Consider the following 17,645-nt stretch of genomic DNA (forward strand, 5'->3'; position numbering starts at 1 on the left):
TCTGGGCCATAAATAATGTAGTAAATCTGACAAAAGATATGCAAGACCTATACACTAAAAATTATAAAACATTGCTGAGAGAAATTAAAGACCTTAAATAATCAAGAAATATACCTTGTTTGTGGGACAGAAAAAATGAGGTTAATATGTCAGTTCTTCCCAAGTAGTTGTATAGATAGATTCAACACAATTACGATAACATCTCAGCAGCTTTTTTGTAGGAACTGCTAAGCTGATTGTAAAATTCATTTGGAAATGCAAAGAATCTAGTCAGACCAACGTGGAAAAGGACAACAAAGTTAGAGGTCTGATACCATCTGATCTTGAGCCTTATGTTAAAGTGTTAAGATGGCATGAAATTGGTTTAAAGATAAATAGATCAGTGGAACAGAATAGCATCCATGAGTAGACCCACCTACAAATGTATACACACACACACTCTACTGATTTTTGATAGAGGTGGAAAAGTAATTAAGTGAAGAAAAGATAGTCTTTTCCACAGATGGTTCTAGAGTAATTCGATATACATATGTATAGTTGATTTATTTAAAAATGGAAATTCTTGAACATCTCAGGTTTGTGCAGTGATTGCCCTTTGGCCTTAGTATATTGGTACATGAATTATGAGCTAGATTGTGATCATTTTATTTTTTGGGATTCACATTTCAACCTAGAAGTCTGAGAAATAAAGTTGGAAAAAATCACTGTACTTGTCTACTTTAGAGTTTTAGTGAGTTTTTGTCAGGTGAGGTGGAATGTATATTGGATAATATAGTCTAAACATTATCTTTAGGTTTCTAGTTCTTATTTATTATCTTTGATTCTCTCTCCTGTCTCCTTTATAGGTTGGGAAAGAAAAAATGCTCAAGGTGAGGATTGTGAAGATTCATCCTTTGGAGAAAGTGGATGAAGAGGCCACTGAGAAGAAATCTGATGGTGCCTGTGATTCTCCCTCAAGTGACAAAGAGAATTCTAGTCACATTGCTCAGGACCATCAGAAGAAGGAAGCGATTGTAAAAGAGGATGAAGGAAGGAGAGAGAGTATTAGTATGTATGATGCTAGCTTTCCTTAGTGAGTTATGCAACTCTTGCTTATTTTGTTATAGACAAATCTTTTGGGGTTCTCTAGCGATTAAATTTGTGATTGAATTTTGTAGATAGATAGACATGCTTTTGTTCATTTATGATTCAGAAAACAACTAAAACATCTGCAAAGTGAATCAAGACTTAAATCTCCCTGCACAATTAAGACCATTGGGAAGTCATTTCCTCTAGTTAGAAATCTGTGTGCACATACCTAGCTACTCAAGACGGCAAACAAAGTTTCCTTTCCTTTTCTCTTTAAGTTGGAAATATGTGTATGTGTGTAGAGGGGGTGATCAGAGTTGGAGGGCAAATTCTGATTTCTGTTTCCCTCCACAATGCAAGCCATGTGGTCATGTTAAGATACTTCCTTTTATCTGCATTCTGTAACTCAAGTCCCTCTTGGATGGGAGCTGCCAGAATTCTGAAACATTGTGATGTCTAAAAGTAATTTTTAGGGACATGGAGACTCTAACAATAATGTTTTTAAAGTTGAAGAACTGAGACATTGCCCATTGGGAAAATTATTCAGCCTCTGAGGCCTTCATTTAAAAAAAACCTGTACTAATAAGGAATGGAATAGGTTCCTTCTGTCTCAAAATGGGAATGCTCAAAGGGTTTGTCTCCATTGATCCCCCTCCTCATTACTGTTAGATCATCAGATAATTTTACTTCATTATTTAACTGTTAGAGTTTAAATTGGAATGTTATGCTGTCTTTATTTTATTTTGTGTTTCACCAAATGTTTTGGATATGTGCAGATGGTTTTAGAGGGACGTCCTTATCTAGTCCCAAGGAAACTTCTGAGACTTTGTTGTGGGTAGCCCACCCCAGTTGTTGGTACTCCAGTTTTGTTTTCCACTCTGTATTATGAATGCTAATGTCTATGTTTTTCAGTTTCTCTCTTCCTTCTTTTTGATACTGAAATTTTCTATATGTGCATTGCTTACAATTCCCAAGGCCTGAGGTTGGTAAATGTTTTGGTTAGGTGTTGGCTGATGACGTTGTCTGACACTTCTAAAATGAGATCACTGGAATACCAGTGATGTGTTAGAGATGTTACTTTTATGCCTTAAGCATTGTGTACCAGGAACCCCTAGTTATAGACTTGGGCGTATTTAGTGTGTTGTGTGCCATAGTTTAGGTTTTAATTACTGGGATACAATGTTATTGTGAGTATGTAGAAAGAGTGGTAGGCAGGCTAAAGAATCAGTGGTTATGATGTACTATGAATGTTTTCAGGGGAAGACTTGATTACAATTTCCATAGAAATATGATCGACAAGTTCTAGTACTGTATACAAAATATTTTCTTACCAGGTGACTTGCTTTCTACTTTATGGAAGAAAAAATTATGTATCAGACAGGAACTTTTCAGCTTTGTGTTCTTAACCTCCCTGTTATGAATTTATATATTCTTCTTCCATCTTAGAAGGGAGCTGTGTTTCCTCTTGGCCAAGACACTTGTGCTTTGAATTCCATTGCCTCCTGCTTTCTCAAGGGTTGGATTAAGTTTTATTATTCTACTCTACAGTGTTTTTAACCCTCTCTCTAATGGTTCTTCTCAGCTTATAAACAAAATCCCATTTTCTTTTTTTTTTTTTAATAAATTTATTTATTTATTTATTTTCCCCCAAAGCCCCAGTAGATAGTTGTATGTCATAGTTGCACATCCTTCTAGTTGCTGTATGTGGGACACAGCCTCAGCATGGCCAGAGAAGCGGTGCGTCGGTGCGTGCCCGGGATCCGAACCCGGGCCGCCAGTAGCAGAGCACGCACACTTAACCGCTAAGCCACGGGACCGGCCCGAAAAATCCCATTTTCTATAAACAAAAACATCCTCTCTTGATCTAGTTGTTCTATTTCTGTCTTATTCATTCAAACCAAGATTCTTAAAAATGTTGTCTTCACTTTCTTTAAAGATTTTATTTATTTATTTATTTTTCCCCCCAAAGCCCCAGTAGATAGTTGTATGTCATAGCTGCACATCCTTCTAGTTGCTGTGTGTGGGACACGGCCTCAGCATGGCCAGAGAAGCGGTGCGTCGGTGAGCGCCCCGGATCCGAACCCGGGCCGCCAGCATCGGAGCGCGCGCACTTCACCGCTAAGCCACGGGGCCGGCCCTGTCTTCACTTTCTGACCATCAGTTTATTCCTTATGCTATTAGTCTTAACTTCTGCCTCTTTACTCCTGAAACTGTTCCTAACAGGGTTATAGGTGATTCCCTAATCTCCATATCCACTGATTTCTTTTTAGTGTATGTTTTACTTTTCTCTTAACATTTAACACTGTCGCTCTCATGTCTTTTTAGCTTATTTGATACTACAGTCTCCTAGTTCTCCAACTACTTTGGTGCTTTTTTACCTTTTTTCTCCTGCCATTCCTTAGATTTTTTTCATAGGGTTTTGTTCTTTTTTTTTTAGATACAAACGTACTGTTGTATTTCATTCATGCCCATAGTTTAAACTCTTAATCTGTATATAGGCTGATGATTCCCAAGCCTAGATCAGTTTAATTTCTTAACTCTAGACCAAATTCTCACTTGTATGTCCCAGGCAATTCAAATTTAACATATGTAAAGCTAAACTGATCATCTCACTTTTTATGTTGTCTCCCCAAAGCAGGTAAACAAGAACCCTGCTATTCTTTCAACATTCTCTTACTCAGTTAATGACACCATCGTCTACTCAGTCCCTAAGGCAGAAAACTTGGAAGCCTTTACCATTCCCACATCTAATTGGTTACTGTCTTCTAAATACCTCACCTCTTCTCCATTCCAGTTACGTTAATTCAGATGTTTAGCGTCATATCTTCTGGTTTCATTATCTTCAGTCTCACCTTCCCATTTTATTCATTTTCTAACTGCTGCAAGTGTTCTTCTCTTTTTCTTAATTTTTTCACACTAATGATCTTTCTAAAATGTACATCTAATCAGACCAAACATCCTTTGTTTCTCTAGTGCCCACAAGACATTTTCCAATCTCTTTAAACAGTATACAAGGTTGTTTATAATTTGGCCCCTACTTACTTCTTTAGTCTGATTTTTTTTTTTTTTTTAACTGTACTCTAGATCATGTTCACCCATACCTCATTACTTGCAGTGTCTGAATAAGTCATATTCTTTCTAGGCCTTTCCTGCCTATCTTCCAGATTAAGTTAGACATTGCTTCTCTCTCCTCGCATAGTATTTTTCTGTACCAACTTATGTTATAGTATTTATCACATTGTATTGTAATTATTGTTGACTCCTCCCACAGACTTTAGCTATTTCAGGTAAGAACTTTATGATTCGTCTTGGTGCCCCATCATGCAGTGCGTAGTGCAGAATAGATGTTCAGTAAGATTAATGTTAATGAATGAATGGATAGAATTAAAAGAATTATTTTGTTCCACTAATTTTCTATTGATTTGACTAGATGACAGAGCACGTAGATCCCCGCGAAAGCTCCCTACTTCATTAAAAAAAGGAGAAAGGAAATGGGCTCCTCCAAAATTTCTGCCTCACAAATATGATGTGAAACTACAAAATGAAGACAAGGTTAGTTGGCACTTTATATTAAACCTCTTACATGTAGTAGATGTTGTTTAAGAAAATGTCATTGGGCTCAGAGAAAATGTGCTAAAGAAAAATGTAAGTAAATGTGTTTTTACAACAAATTCTGAGTCTTAGTAATTATGACTTTAAGTTAAATTGTATTTTCTTTCCTGGAAGATAGCATGCTTTTTTTATTTTTAATAGGAATTATTAGAGTGTGAATAATTTGCATTTGAGCTTCAGACTGGTTTTTGAAAAATAAGAATCTGTTCCCAGTCGTTATGGACTTCCCAAGGAAATAGCTCTTCTCACTTAAAAGTAGAGCAGTTTGTAATATAATTAAACGCAAACTGAGTCAACTCTAATCAGTGCTTTTACAAGGAATCTGTGGAGCTAATAATCTAAAACAGTAAATAGCCTTAAAATAACTTAGTGCTATGTTTTATTGATTCTAAGATGTTCATCTTTCATATTCTTTAACATGTCCAGAATCAGGATATATCTTAAAGTCAATTGGCAAGAACTTTTTTCTTAGTGGTGCATTAAATAATGTCTTTCGTTAATAGTGTCTTTGATTCCATGAAATAAGGCATATTAACTTTCAGGTACTCGTATACCTGTATGTGTAAAATCTTATAATTAGAAAGAATCGGGATGGGTGTCTGGGTCTGGAAGGCAGCTGCATATTTGTCTTCATGTTTAACTGTTTTATAGAAAAAACAACTAAGGCCTGAGAAATTTAATAATTCTCTCCAAGTTCTTAATTTAGTGAATGAGATTGGGAAGGATTCAAACCCAGATCTTTTGCCTCTTTAGAGTGTTGGTTTTTTCCCACCTCAGAATGTTGACAAGTCTTATTCCATGTTGACTCATTTGTTTTACAGTTAGTGATCTGAAGACATGGCTGGATTGTTAGGATTTCTTTATATTTTCAAATGTTAAATAGGATGTTAAATACAGGTTTTCACTGAGTTTCTTACTTCCCATTCAGCAAGGTAGCTAATTAAAACATTATTGCTCCGGAGTCTCCACCACTTCCCGAATTATGGGAATGCGCGTTCTTATTGATGAGTGGAAGTTGTTTTGTTCAGGTGTAGTGAATATTGTTTATAGGAAGATAGGAAATACAAATAAGAAAAAAGATAACTTTAATCCCTTACTCAGAGATTATAATTGGTGACTATAGATGTGGTTAATGGTGGTTAGCTTGTTTTTTTTTTTTTTTTTGAGGAAGATTGGCCCTGTGCTAATGTCTGTTGCCAGTCTTCCTCTTTTTTCTTTTTTCTCCCCAAAGCCCCAGTACATAGTTGTGTATCATAGTTGTAGAGTTGTAGCTCTTCTGTATGGGACGCACCTCAGCATGGCTTGATGAGCAGTGAATAGGTCCACACCAAGGATCTGAACCGGCTAACCCCGGGCCGCTGCAGCAGCAGATGTGAACTTAAATGCTACGCCACTGAGCCGGCCCCAATGGTGGTTAGTTCTTTTTTTTTTTTTTTTTTTTAAAGCTTTTTTAAAATTTATTTATTATTTGTTTTTTTGTGTGAGGAGATCAGCCCTGTGCTAACATCTGCCAATCCTCCTCTTTTTTTGCTGAGGAAGACTGGCCGTGGGCTAACGTCCGTGCCCATCTTCCGCCACTTTATATGGGATGCTGCCGCAGCATGGCTTGACAAGCAGTGCGTCGGTGTGTGCCTGGGATCCGAACTGGCGAACCTCGGGCCGCTGCAGCGGAGCGCGCGCACTTAACTGCTTGTGCCACCGGGCCGGCCCCTAATGGTGGTTAGCTTTAAAGTGACTTTTAAAAGTAGGAATATTCTATACATACTATTTTGTAACTTGCTTTTTTCATTTACATTTCAGATGTATGGTACAGATGTAAGCATCTGTAACGTCATTAAATTTTCTTCCAAACAATATTCTCAGGTTGTAGCATGTATGATGGTCACCAAGGAAATTTATTAAAAATGTAGATTCCCATGCTCTGCCTCCAGGGATTCTGTTTCAGTAAGTTTGTGGTGACGCCCAGGCACCTGCATTTTAATAGCACCCTAGATTCTGATAAATTTGTCCTGATTGAGAAACATTTTCCCTTCATGTCTGCTTAGTGTTCATTATATGGATTTATTTTAATAAAAAAAAATGAATCCCTTATTGATGTACCTTTATGTAGTTTTCCCGTTTTTTTTCTTTTTTTTTTTCCTTTTCTAAGCAGTTGATGACTGTGCATTTACTTCTAAATTCTTAACGAGAGGAATTGCTGGTTCAACAGGTATACACATTTTTAGGACTCTGAGACATATGACAAATTGCCTAGCGATATCTTTAACATTCTGTCTCTGAAAGTTATTCTGCTTTTTCTTCCATCTAGTTTATAGCCTAACTTTATAGATTGAATTATGATTTTTCTGGGGAGAACATAAATGTTTGTTCTCATTGGTTAATTGCTTTTTATCCTAGTGGTGAGTTATTTATATTTGTTAACCTAGATCATCAGTAATGTGCCAGCAGACAGCTTGATTCGTACAGAACGCCCACCAAATAAGGAGATACTTCGGTACTTTATACGGCATAACGCATTACGGGCTGGTACTGGTGAAAATGCACCTTGGGTGGTAGAAGATGAATTGGTGAAGAAATATTCCCTGCCTAGCAAGTTCAGTGACTTTTTACTTGATCCGTACAAGGTAAGGTCACTGTTATTTTTTTGAACAGCAGGATAGAACGCTATTAGATGAGTTTATTTTCTCAGATGGCTCCAATAGTATTAGATTTATAGCAGATTTTTAACTCTAACATTAGGTAATGAATTAAAAAATTTTCAGATACAGCTATTTCATCTAGGTTGTAATGTGGTGTTGGTAGGGGAGAGGCTGCATTGAATATCTCTCCTAGTTCAATTTATTTTTTACTATGGTTGCATGATTAAAAGACAAACAAACTACACATATGTGCTTTTTTGCCTCAGATCTTTCTTGGAATGAGGTATGGTATAAATACAAGAAATATTTTGCAAATTGATTTCTAAAAATGAAAACTGGTTTTATATATCAGATAAGATGATCAAATATACTGGCAGCCTTGAAAAAGACTTGGAATAAGTATTAGTTTTTATCACAGGTTAGTAGAAAATCTAGCATTTCACTCTTGAGAACGTGTTTTTTTTCCTTTAATCATCTCATTTGATCTTCAAAACTTTCTTATAAAGTTGTATCTTATTTTCCAGGTGGGGAAACTGAGGCTAGTCTAATTAGAACCAATGGAAAGTGAATGACCAAAGCCAAGGCGTTGGCCTTGGATTTCTGACTGTCTTTTGCATCTCAGGGTTTCTCCAATAAGATTTCTCTTTTTTCTGAGGAAGATTAGCCCTGAGCTGACATGTGTTGCCAGTTTTCCTCTTTTTTTTGCTTGAGGAAGATTAGCCCTGAGTTAACATCTGTCCCAATCTTCCTCCACTTTATATGTGGGTTGCTGCCACAGCTGACGAGTGCTGTAGATCTGTGCCCGGGATCCGAACCCGTGAACCTGGGCCACCAAAGCGGAGTGCGCCGAACTTAACCACTACGCCATGGGGCTGGCCCTCCAATAAGATTTTTAATGTAGGTTTTGAGAGTATTTATGCTTCTTTTGTTGGTAAATTTGCTTATTTGCATACTGATACTTTTCTCTTGGTCTCTGGGCCAGAATGGGACCAGGAGAGGGTTGCTGATTTATTGAAACCAAGTCAGAGTTCCAGGATTTCTTTTTTCTCCTCTTTCCTTTTAATTGTGAAAAACTAAGGATATCTTGAGTCATACCACTAAATTACCACAATTGTCTTACGTTCGTTTTGCTGAGAAAGTATATTAAGAAATAATTTTATTTTTCCAAACATTGGTAAAGCCCTCCAACCATAGTTTAGCATCTAGCATGTTTTCTTAGTCTAGACCAGCACAATTAAGCATTATCTTCCATTATGCTCTTCAGATTTTTATTATTTGCTTGAAAAGAAAAATTTAGGAATTAATTGGCTTTTTCTAAATCAGAACTAAATTTTCCATGGAACTCTAATAAACCAAAATTTTTTCTTAAATATTTTTATTTACCAAGGGGAAATTTTAATTCATTGTCATTTCATTGCTGTAGAGTTTCGGAACTGTGATTATAGCTTTTGGTGGTTATAACATGAGATCACTATCTTGACTGTATGAGAATCCTATATAAAATCGTCTCTGAATGGGTTTTAGACTCTTGGATCATTTGAGTCCTTAAATATTTTCCTATTTTTAAATTTGACATGTATCTTTTTTGTATTTCAGTTTAGTGATTCAAGTATATGAAAGAAAAAACTGAGTATTATTTATGGGTAAAAGGTTTTTGGAGTTTATTAGAACAAAAAGCTGATCCACACTTTTTATAGGAGTCAGAGTCTAGAATTCCGGGAACTTATATCTTGAAGTTGCTGAAGAAATCGGCTACTCTCAGATTTTCTAATGAGGGCTGAAAATATTAATGAAATTTGTCTGTAATTCAGATTGAGGCTAGGAACTGCAAGCTTCTTTAGACTCAACTGCTGTAAGAAGGCAGTGATTCTACTTAGAGAAATTGAAACTCGTGTAGAATACCAGTCTACAAAATTAAGGGCATATACTTATCTTTTTATGTAATTTCCCAACCTTAAACAATAATTTCTTATTCCCTAATACTAGCTATTTGACATTTTACTGATTTTTGTCTCCTGAGTTTTGCATAAAAATTGTATTTTTCCTTTTTGTAAAATTAGTTTTCTTTTTTCTTTCTTTCTTTTTTTTTCTAAATTAGTTTTCTTAAAGAACTTTTGGCATCTCAGCCAGGACAGGATATAGTAAAGGCACAGAGAAGTAGACCATAAAACATGGCTTTGGATTCTTTCCTCATCTAAAGGAAATTTTAAATAATGCATTGAGGATTAGAATTGATCACATATGATCCGCCTGTCCCGAAGGCAATGAGTTAAAAAAAATACTTTTCTCGTTGTCTTCTCTTTGGTTTTTATAGAAATAAATGTTCTACTAGACTGTTGAATACAACTGCTGTAGAGAGAGATGAGGCCTGGAAAGAGGAAGCAAGGTCTGAGTAATAGTTTTAGGAAAGGACCAATGGGGAGAGCTTAGATGGGAGAGAGGAAAATTATTTAGAGATAATAGAAATTTGGAGTGTTATCTGAGTACAGCCTAGTGGGATGATGAGGGGGTGTTTGTGGTCTTGTAAACTCTAGAAAATAAATTACTTGAGAATAAGAACTATCTTATTCATTTTATATCCTGTGCTGTTTAGCATGAGTATAATAGGTACATGGCTAGGGAATTCATTTCCTTTTTTTTTTTTTTAAATTCATTTAGAAGTTCTGTTCGTTGAGGATAACAATTTTTTGTAGGCCTTAATGACTTGGAGGAATGGTTTACAGGGCAGTTGGGTGATAACCGTCATCTAAGATGAAATCAGCCATCTTAGCTCATTTCCCTCTTGTAATACATTGCAGCTCTAGTGTTTTGTTGGTCCATCTGTAATGTTTGAACTCTTGCTTTGGATTGGTATATCCTAGTAGGGAAGCTTTTGGATAGAGAGGCATAACAAGAAAATAAAACTTCTTAAGATATTTGGAATCCTGAAATAATTTGGACTGATTTAATATAGTTCTTACTACATTTTAAAGACATTTTAGGGGCCGGCCTGGTGACATAGTGGTTAAGTGTGGGCACTCCGCTTCGGCGGCCCAAGGGCTTACAGGTTTGGATCCCGGGCATGCACTGACACTGACTTGGCTTGTCAAGCCATGCTGTGGCGGTGAGGAAGATGGGCATGGATGTTAGCCCAGGGCCAATCTTCCTCGGTAAAAAGAGGATTGGCATTGAATGTTAGCTCAGGCCTGATCTTCCTCACAAAAATAAATAAATAAATAAATAAAGACATTTTATTTTGAAATAATTTCATACAGAAAAGTTGAAAAAATACTTTAAAGAATTTCCGTGTACTCTTCAAGTAGATTCCTCAAATGTTACTATTTAACACATTTGTTTTATTATTTTCTCTCTTTACAAACACGCAAATTATTTTTTTCTGAGCCATTTGAGGGTTGGCTGTAAGACAGGATGCCCTTTTACAAAATACTTGAATATTTTGTTTCCTAAACACAAGGATATTTTCTAGCATAACTATAGTATGGTTATTAAAATCAGGAAATTAACATTGAAACAATACTATTATCTGATCTACAGTTCTTACTGAAATTTGGCCAGTTGTCCCAATAATGTCCTTTTAGCCAAAAAAAATTTGTTTTGGTTTTAATAGGATCCTATGTAGTATCATGTATTACAGTTACTTGTTATGTCTCTTTAGTTTCCTCTAATCTGGAACAGTCACTCTGCTTTTCTTTGTCTTTCAAAAACCTTAACATTTCTTAAGAATACAAGCCAATTATTATTATTTTTGCTGGGAAGATTTGCCCTGAGCTAACATCTGTTGCCAATCTTTTTTTTTTTCTCCCCTCCCCAAAGCCTCAGTGCATAGTTGTATATCCTAGTTGTAAGTCCTTCTAGTTCTTCTATGTGAGCTGCTGTCACAGCATGGCAACTGATAGACAAGTGGTGTGGTTCTGCGCCTGGGAACCGAACCCGGGCTGTTGAAGGGGTGAGAGTGCCAAACTTGAACCACTAGGCCATTGGCTCTATAAGCCAATTATTTTGTATAATGCTCCTCAATTTGGGTTTATTTCCTCGTGATTAATTTCAGGCTATGAATTTTTGGTAGAAACACCACAGAATTAATGTATTCTCAGTCATAACAGAAGGCACATGATGTAATTTTGGCTCATTACTAGTGATATTAATTGTTAGATATTTTAAAAGATGTTTCTTATCCCTCCTAATAACTGATGTTTCAAGTTAGTGCTCATAGCTCTAAGATTTTTCTTTAAATAAATTTTGGCTCTTGAAGTTTGTTTATGAGTTAGAGACTAGAGCAGAAGTACTTGAAAAATAAATTATATTAATTTTCAAAGCACTTAAAAATATTTTATAGTAACACATTTAAAAAATTTGCTGATAAAGGCATCTAGAGATTGAGACAAGCCCCACTATGTGAATGTTGCCTGAAAGTCCTAACATGGTTTTTTGGGTGAATGAGAAGAGTGAAATAAGAATCGGAATTGCCATAGTTTTCTAATTTAGGGTTCTTACTGTTTACTGTTAAGTTAAATTTAGCATCTGAATGAGCTGCTCTAAATAAAGTTTCTTCATTTTTCTCTTATTTATTAGATTTCTCTATTTGTGGTGGTGGTTTGTTCCAGGTGACAGGGAACAAGTACAGAATTGTATACACTATTTTACTTATACCCTCTTATGTTGCTGAGACATTCATAAACATTTTTTTCCTGTTTAGCGGTTAGGAAGGGCCTTTGCCGAAAATCTGTATAATCTTATTAATCCAGATGTCCATTCTTTTCTCCCTCCCTATGCACTACTCTAGTAGATTACTTATGCTGAATTGGGGATAGGGGACACCCTTAGCATATAAGTGGTTTTATACTTTTTCAGATCCCCCTGAGTCCAGCCATGCCGGCTCCCATTTGGCTGTGACTGCCCTGTATGCCCTTTGCTGAGATGATCCAGTTACTGAAGGACTGCTCACGCGGGGAGCCGGCCTGTTGGGAGGGGGTTGGGTGAGTTAATTTCTTTCATTTTTAAGGAAAAAAAATCATATGGTGTGGCTTGGCAAAAAACACACCTTATAAATAAAAGTGGGTTGCTGGACCCTCTCATGGCTAAGCCATCCCAGCTCTTTCTTGCATCATTTCTGCATAATACAGTGCTTCTAAGTTATGTCTGTACTCTGAAGATTTTCCAAGCTATCCGAAGAGGGAGGTGGTTAACTTTTGGAAGATATTAATTCCTGCCAGAGTAGTGTTGGGTCTTACTCTATGATTTGCAGTATGGTCTTTGAAATATTGTTCTCTTTGGAGTATTGGTACTATTACTGTCCATGAAGAGAATGGAATCTTACATAAGTTATCTTTGCTTATTCTTTTTAACATTTTAAAATTTAGTTCTGGGGAACTGGAACTGGGATATTCTCCTTCTGGGGAAAGTATCCCCTGAGTCACAGATAGTGTTTATGTTCTGTAATCCATGAAACCTCTTTCTCAGCCCATACAGAGGATGATAATTGGGGAACAGAATATCCAGTTTTAGTCAGGCAATAAAAACAGCCAGCTAGAGGAACAGTAACCTGCAGTTGTCTGTAATTCTTAAAAGGAAGATTGGCCTTTAAAGTTAGAGAACTTAGCCAGAGGAAAGATTTGTTAAGTATAGCCCACTCATTCGTTGCAGATCATATTTCTACCTCTTGTGCTGCCTTGGTTCTGTGAATTTGTTTCTCTGATGATTACGTCCTTACTGTTTAAATCTTATTTGGCATTTTAAGTACAGCTTATTAAATTATACTGTACTTGTTTGTTGACTCCTAACAAGAGCATAGGTGTTCTTCTGTATCATCTCTGGAAACCATAGCCGTTTCCCGATATGGTCTTTTTAAAGGGGCTCATAATTTTGTATTCGATAGTCTTTAGCTGTTTCCTTGTCTACAGTCTCATCTCACACTAACCTGTCTTACCCACTGCCTGCAGACTGCTTCTTTACATGTTGCTTTTATCAAGTTAGTCCCTTTCCACTCAGAAACCTGAAATTAAGTTCAGCAAGTCTCTGAGTGCCCTCTATGTGCTTAAGCTGCTTTTGGTAATAGAAATCAAGTATTCTAGAGGTTGTCTAGGCTTTCTCCTAATACTTGAAACAAGAAATTTTTTTGAAATTGGTTATACTTTTGCCTTGCTTGGTTATTATTTCATTTAGTTTGCATTTTAGCTGCCAGGCTGTTTTCGTTGTAATTATATTCTTTAAAGCATCAAAAGCAACAGTGTGTTTTTGTTTTTTTAAATACACATTTAAATAGAAACAGTGGCATTATGACAAGTTGACTGAGTTATAACCTATTTTCTAATTCTACGTGATGGGGATAAAGTGGAGGTTTGAGGAGGAGATGTATGTCTAGGACAGTGGGCAAGTGAATGGTGTAAGGGAATATACTGTGATTGCTGGATGGCATTCAAGACCCATTTGAGGGACCTGGTTATGAATTTCCAGCAAGACCACACACTGTTATTGTATCTTCTGTTCTAGTCATGCTTAAGCTGAGCATGTGTAGGCCAGGAGTAACTAGATAGAATAGAAGAGACAAGGGGACCATAGGTTTATGCAGGATTGATTATAATGATGGACTGTGGAATTTAATCTGGGTAAAGAAAGATAAGAAAGTGAGTTTGGTGCAAATGTGATAGAATTAATGGATTTAAAGTCCTGGTGGGATTGAAGGATTGCAGAGTTGGGGTACTAGAGGGAGTGAATTTGAAAGATGTGAGGGGATGGTCAAAGAGAGAATTGTATGAAATTGAGAATTTAGAGGGCTTATAGTTAGTCATGTATTCATAGGAATGAATTCTTGAGATGTGGGGAAAGGACAAAGAGGAGTCTGAGGAACCCAGGAGTTAGGGTCAGGAGGGCTCCTTATTTGTGAGCAACGTTTTTGTTGTCGTTAGCGTACTCACTGATACTTTTAATAAGAAAATATGCTTCTGAATTTAGACAAAAATACATAAGTAATTTACTTTCTACTTAAAAGCATAGAATACCCCCAGTTGAAACAAAGGTTTAAAGAATAAAAATCCAGTCCTATCTCGAGCAATATTTTTTAAAATTTTTCAGATGTTGCCGTTGTCTAGATCTGATATCCTTAATCTGGGATCCATGGATGGACTCTGAAATTGTATGCATAATTTTGTATGTTGTTTCTGGGGAAAGGCTTCACAGATTTCATTAAAGTATTTAAGAACTGCTAATCTATATATAGAGAAAACTAGTTGCATAGCAAAAATATCTAATATTCTTGTATATCTATATCTATATCTATAGATATATGTATATCTATCTATATGTATATCTATAGATATAGAGTATCTATACTCTAATATTAGAGTATAGAATTTTTTTGTGTGTGTGTGTGTGAGGAAGATCAGCCCTGAGCTAACATCCATGCCAATCCTCCTCTTTTTGCTGAGGAAGACTAGCCCTGGGCTAACATCTGTGCCCATCTTCCTCCACTTTATGTCGGATGCCGCCACAACATGGCCTGACAAGTGGTGCATCTGTGCGTGCCCAGGAGCCGAACCTGGGCTGCCAGCAGTGGAGCGCGCACACTTAACTGCTACGCGATGGGGCTGGCCCCCTAGAATTTTTTTTAATGTATTGCATTTTATTACTCATCATATTTCTTTAGCCTCCTCTTGGTTGTGACAGTTTTAGATTTTCCTTGTTTGTTTGTTTTTTGGTGAGGAAGATTGGCCCTGAGCTAACATCTGTTGCCAGTCTTCCTCTATTTTCTCTGTGGGATGCCGCCACAGCATGGTTTGATGAGTGGTGCATAGGTCCGTGCCCGGGATCTGAATCTCTGAACCCGGGGCTGCCAAAGTGGAGTGCGTGAGCTTATATGCTACCAGGCCTGCCCCAGAGTATAGATTTTTAAGTCTGGGTATCAAGAGAATTTTGTGTTGATATGGCTAAAACATTAGCTAACATTCACATATTTGTTTTTTCAGGGACATAGTGTCTATGAGGAGAAACAAATATATAGCTTTGCTTGAATAGCTGGGGAAAAGTTAGGATGCTTAACTAGTGCTTCTTTAAATTAGTTTTTAAAATTAATTTTGCTCCTGTTCTTAAATTCTAGTACATGACTCTCAACCCTTCTACTAAGAGGAAGAATACTGGATCCCCAGACAGGAAGCCCTCAAAGAAATCTAAGACAGACAACTCTTCTCTGAGTTCACCACTAAATCCTAAATTATGGTGTCATGTCCACTTGAAGAAATCCTTGAATGGCTCACCACTCAAAGTGAAGAACTCAAAGAATTCCAAGTCTCCAGAAGAGCATCTGGAAGAAGTGATGAAGATCATGTCACCCAACAAACTACATGCTAACTTTCACATTCCTAAGAAAGGCCCACCTGCCAAGAAATCAGGAAAGCACAGTGACAAACCTTTGAAAGCAAAGGGCAGAAGCAAAGGCATCCTGAATGGACAGAAATCCACAGGGAATTCCAAATCTCCCAAAAAGGGGTTGAAGACTCCTAAAACCAAAATGAAGCAGATGACTTTGTTGGATATGGCCAAAGGCACTCAGAAGATGACACGAGCCCCACGGAATTCTGGAGGTACACCTAGGTCATCTAGTAAACCTCATAAACATCTGCCTCCTGCTGCCCTACACCTTATTGCCTACTACAAAGAAAACAAAGACAGGGAGGACAAGAAGAGTGCCCTGTCCTGTGTTATCTCCAAAACAGCTCGTCTCCTCTCTAGTGAAGATAGAGCTCGTCTCCCAGAAGAATTGCGGAATATTGTTCAAAAACGCTTTGAGCTTCTAGAGCACAAAAAGAGGTGGGCCTCTATGTCTGAAGAACAACGCAAGGAATATTTGAAAAAGAAACGAGAAGAGCTAAAAGAAAAGTTGAAGGAAAAAGCCAAGGAGCGGAGAGAGAAAGAAATGCTCGAGAGACTAGAGAAACAGAAGCGGTACGAGGACCAAGAGTTAACTGGTAAAAACCTTCCAGCATTTAGATTGGTGGATACCCCTGAAGGGCTGCCCAACACACTCTTTGGGGATGTGGCCATGGTGGTGGAGTTCTTGAGCTGTTACTCTGGGCTGCTATTACCAGATGCTCAGTATCCTATTACTGCTGTGTCCCTTATGGAAGCCTTGAGTGCAGAAAAGGGTGGCTTTTTATATCTGAATAGAGTATTGGTCATCCTCTTACAGACCTTATTACAAGATGAAATAGCAGAAGACTATGGTGAATTGGGAATGAAGCTGTCGGAAATCCCTCTGACTTTGCATTCTGTTTCAGAGCTGGTGCGGCTCTGCTTGCGCAAATCTGATGTTCAGGAAGAAAGTGAGGGCTCAGACACAGATGATAATAAAGATTCAGCACCATTTGAGGACAATGAGGTACAAGATGAGTTCCTAGAGAAGCTGGAGACCTCTGAATTTTTTGAACTAACATCAGAAGAGAAGCTACAGATCTTGACAGCACTCTGCCACCGGATTCTCATGACATACTCAGTGCAAGACCACATGGAAACCAGACAGCAGATGTCTGCAGAGTTGTGGAAGGAACGGCTTGCTGTATTGAAGGAAGAAAATGATAAGAAGAGAGCAGAGAAACAGAAACGGAAAGAAATGGAAGCCAGAAATAAAGAAAATGGAAAAGAGGAGAATGGGTTAGGCAAAACTGATAGGAGAAAAGAAGTTGTGAAGTTTGAGCCCCAAGTAGATACGGAAGCTGAGGACATGATTAGTGCTGTGAAGAGCAGACGGCTGCTTGCCATTCAGGCTAAGAAGGAGCGGGAAATCCAGGAGAGAGAAATGAAAGGTAAAATCTTGTGTTGAGAGAAAAGGGGAAGGCGTTTAGAAGATAGTAAAAGGAAGGAAATTGCAAAGGTAAGGGTAGAGTCTCTCTTTGTCATAACTGTCTAGTTATTTTTGTATATAATAGCCCAGACTCTATTAGGTAGGTAATATTCTCGCAGGAGTGTTCAGCCTGGCATTCTGCAGTTAATGGTAGTTTGACTTGGGTTAACGTCATGTTGGCATCTTTTGTGGGTTTAGTCATGGACCAAATCCACAAATAGGCATGGTGGAAATAACATATGACTTGGGAATTGCTGACATGAGTTCAGACTCTGCCTCTGACTTAGCTGTATTCCTTTGGGCAAGTTAGTTATCCATGCCTCAGTTTCCTCATATGCTTGTTAAGATTGTTATAACAATTGAATGACAAGGTATTTGAAACCCTCAGCACACAGCGAACTCAGATATTAGTCTTTCTCTTATTAAGATGTAAGAACATAAAAATTTTGAGCTTTGATAACATTATCACATCTGAACTTTTTAAAAAACAACTT

The 17,645-nt window shown here is 37.3% G+C and overlaps 1 protein-coding gene across 3 annotated transcripts in view; it reads left to right on the plus strand.

Annotated features, from left to right (window-relative positions):
- BAZ1B (bromodomain adjacent to zinc finger domain 1B) overlaps positions 1-17,645 on the plus strand; it is a 67,468-nt gene that overhangs the window by 18,802 nt on the left and 31,021 nt on the right. For 2 of the 3 annotated variants that reach the window (XM_058569001.1, XM_058569003.1), the window contains exons 4-7: positions 846-1,047; positions 4,499-4,620; positions 7,107-7,304; positions 15,412-17,113. In XM_058569001.1, the coding sequence (XP_058424984.1) occupies positions 846-1,047; positions 4,499-4,620; positions 7,107-7,304; positions 15,412-17,113 (2,224 nt within the window). The remainder of the gene's footprint in view (positions 1-845; positions 1,048-4,498; positions 4,621-7,106; positions 7,305-15,411; positions 17,114-17,645) is intronic. The other variant, XM_058569002.1, reaches the window with a different exon arrangement.

The sequence above is a fragment of the Diceros bicornis genome, chromosome 26, assembly GCF_020826845.1.
Source record: "Diceros bicornis minor isolate mBicDic1 chromosome 26, mDicBic1.mat.cur, whole genome shotgun sequence".
Lineage (NCBI taxonomy): Eukaryota > Metazoa > Chordata > Mammalia > Perissodactyla > Rhinocerotidae > Diceros > Diceros bicornis.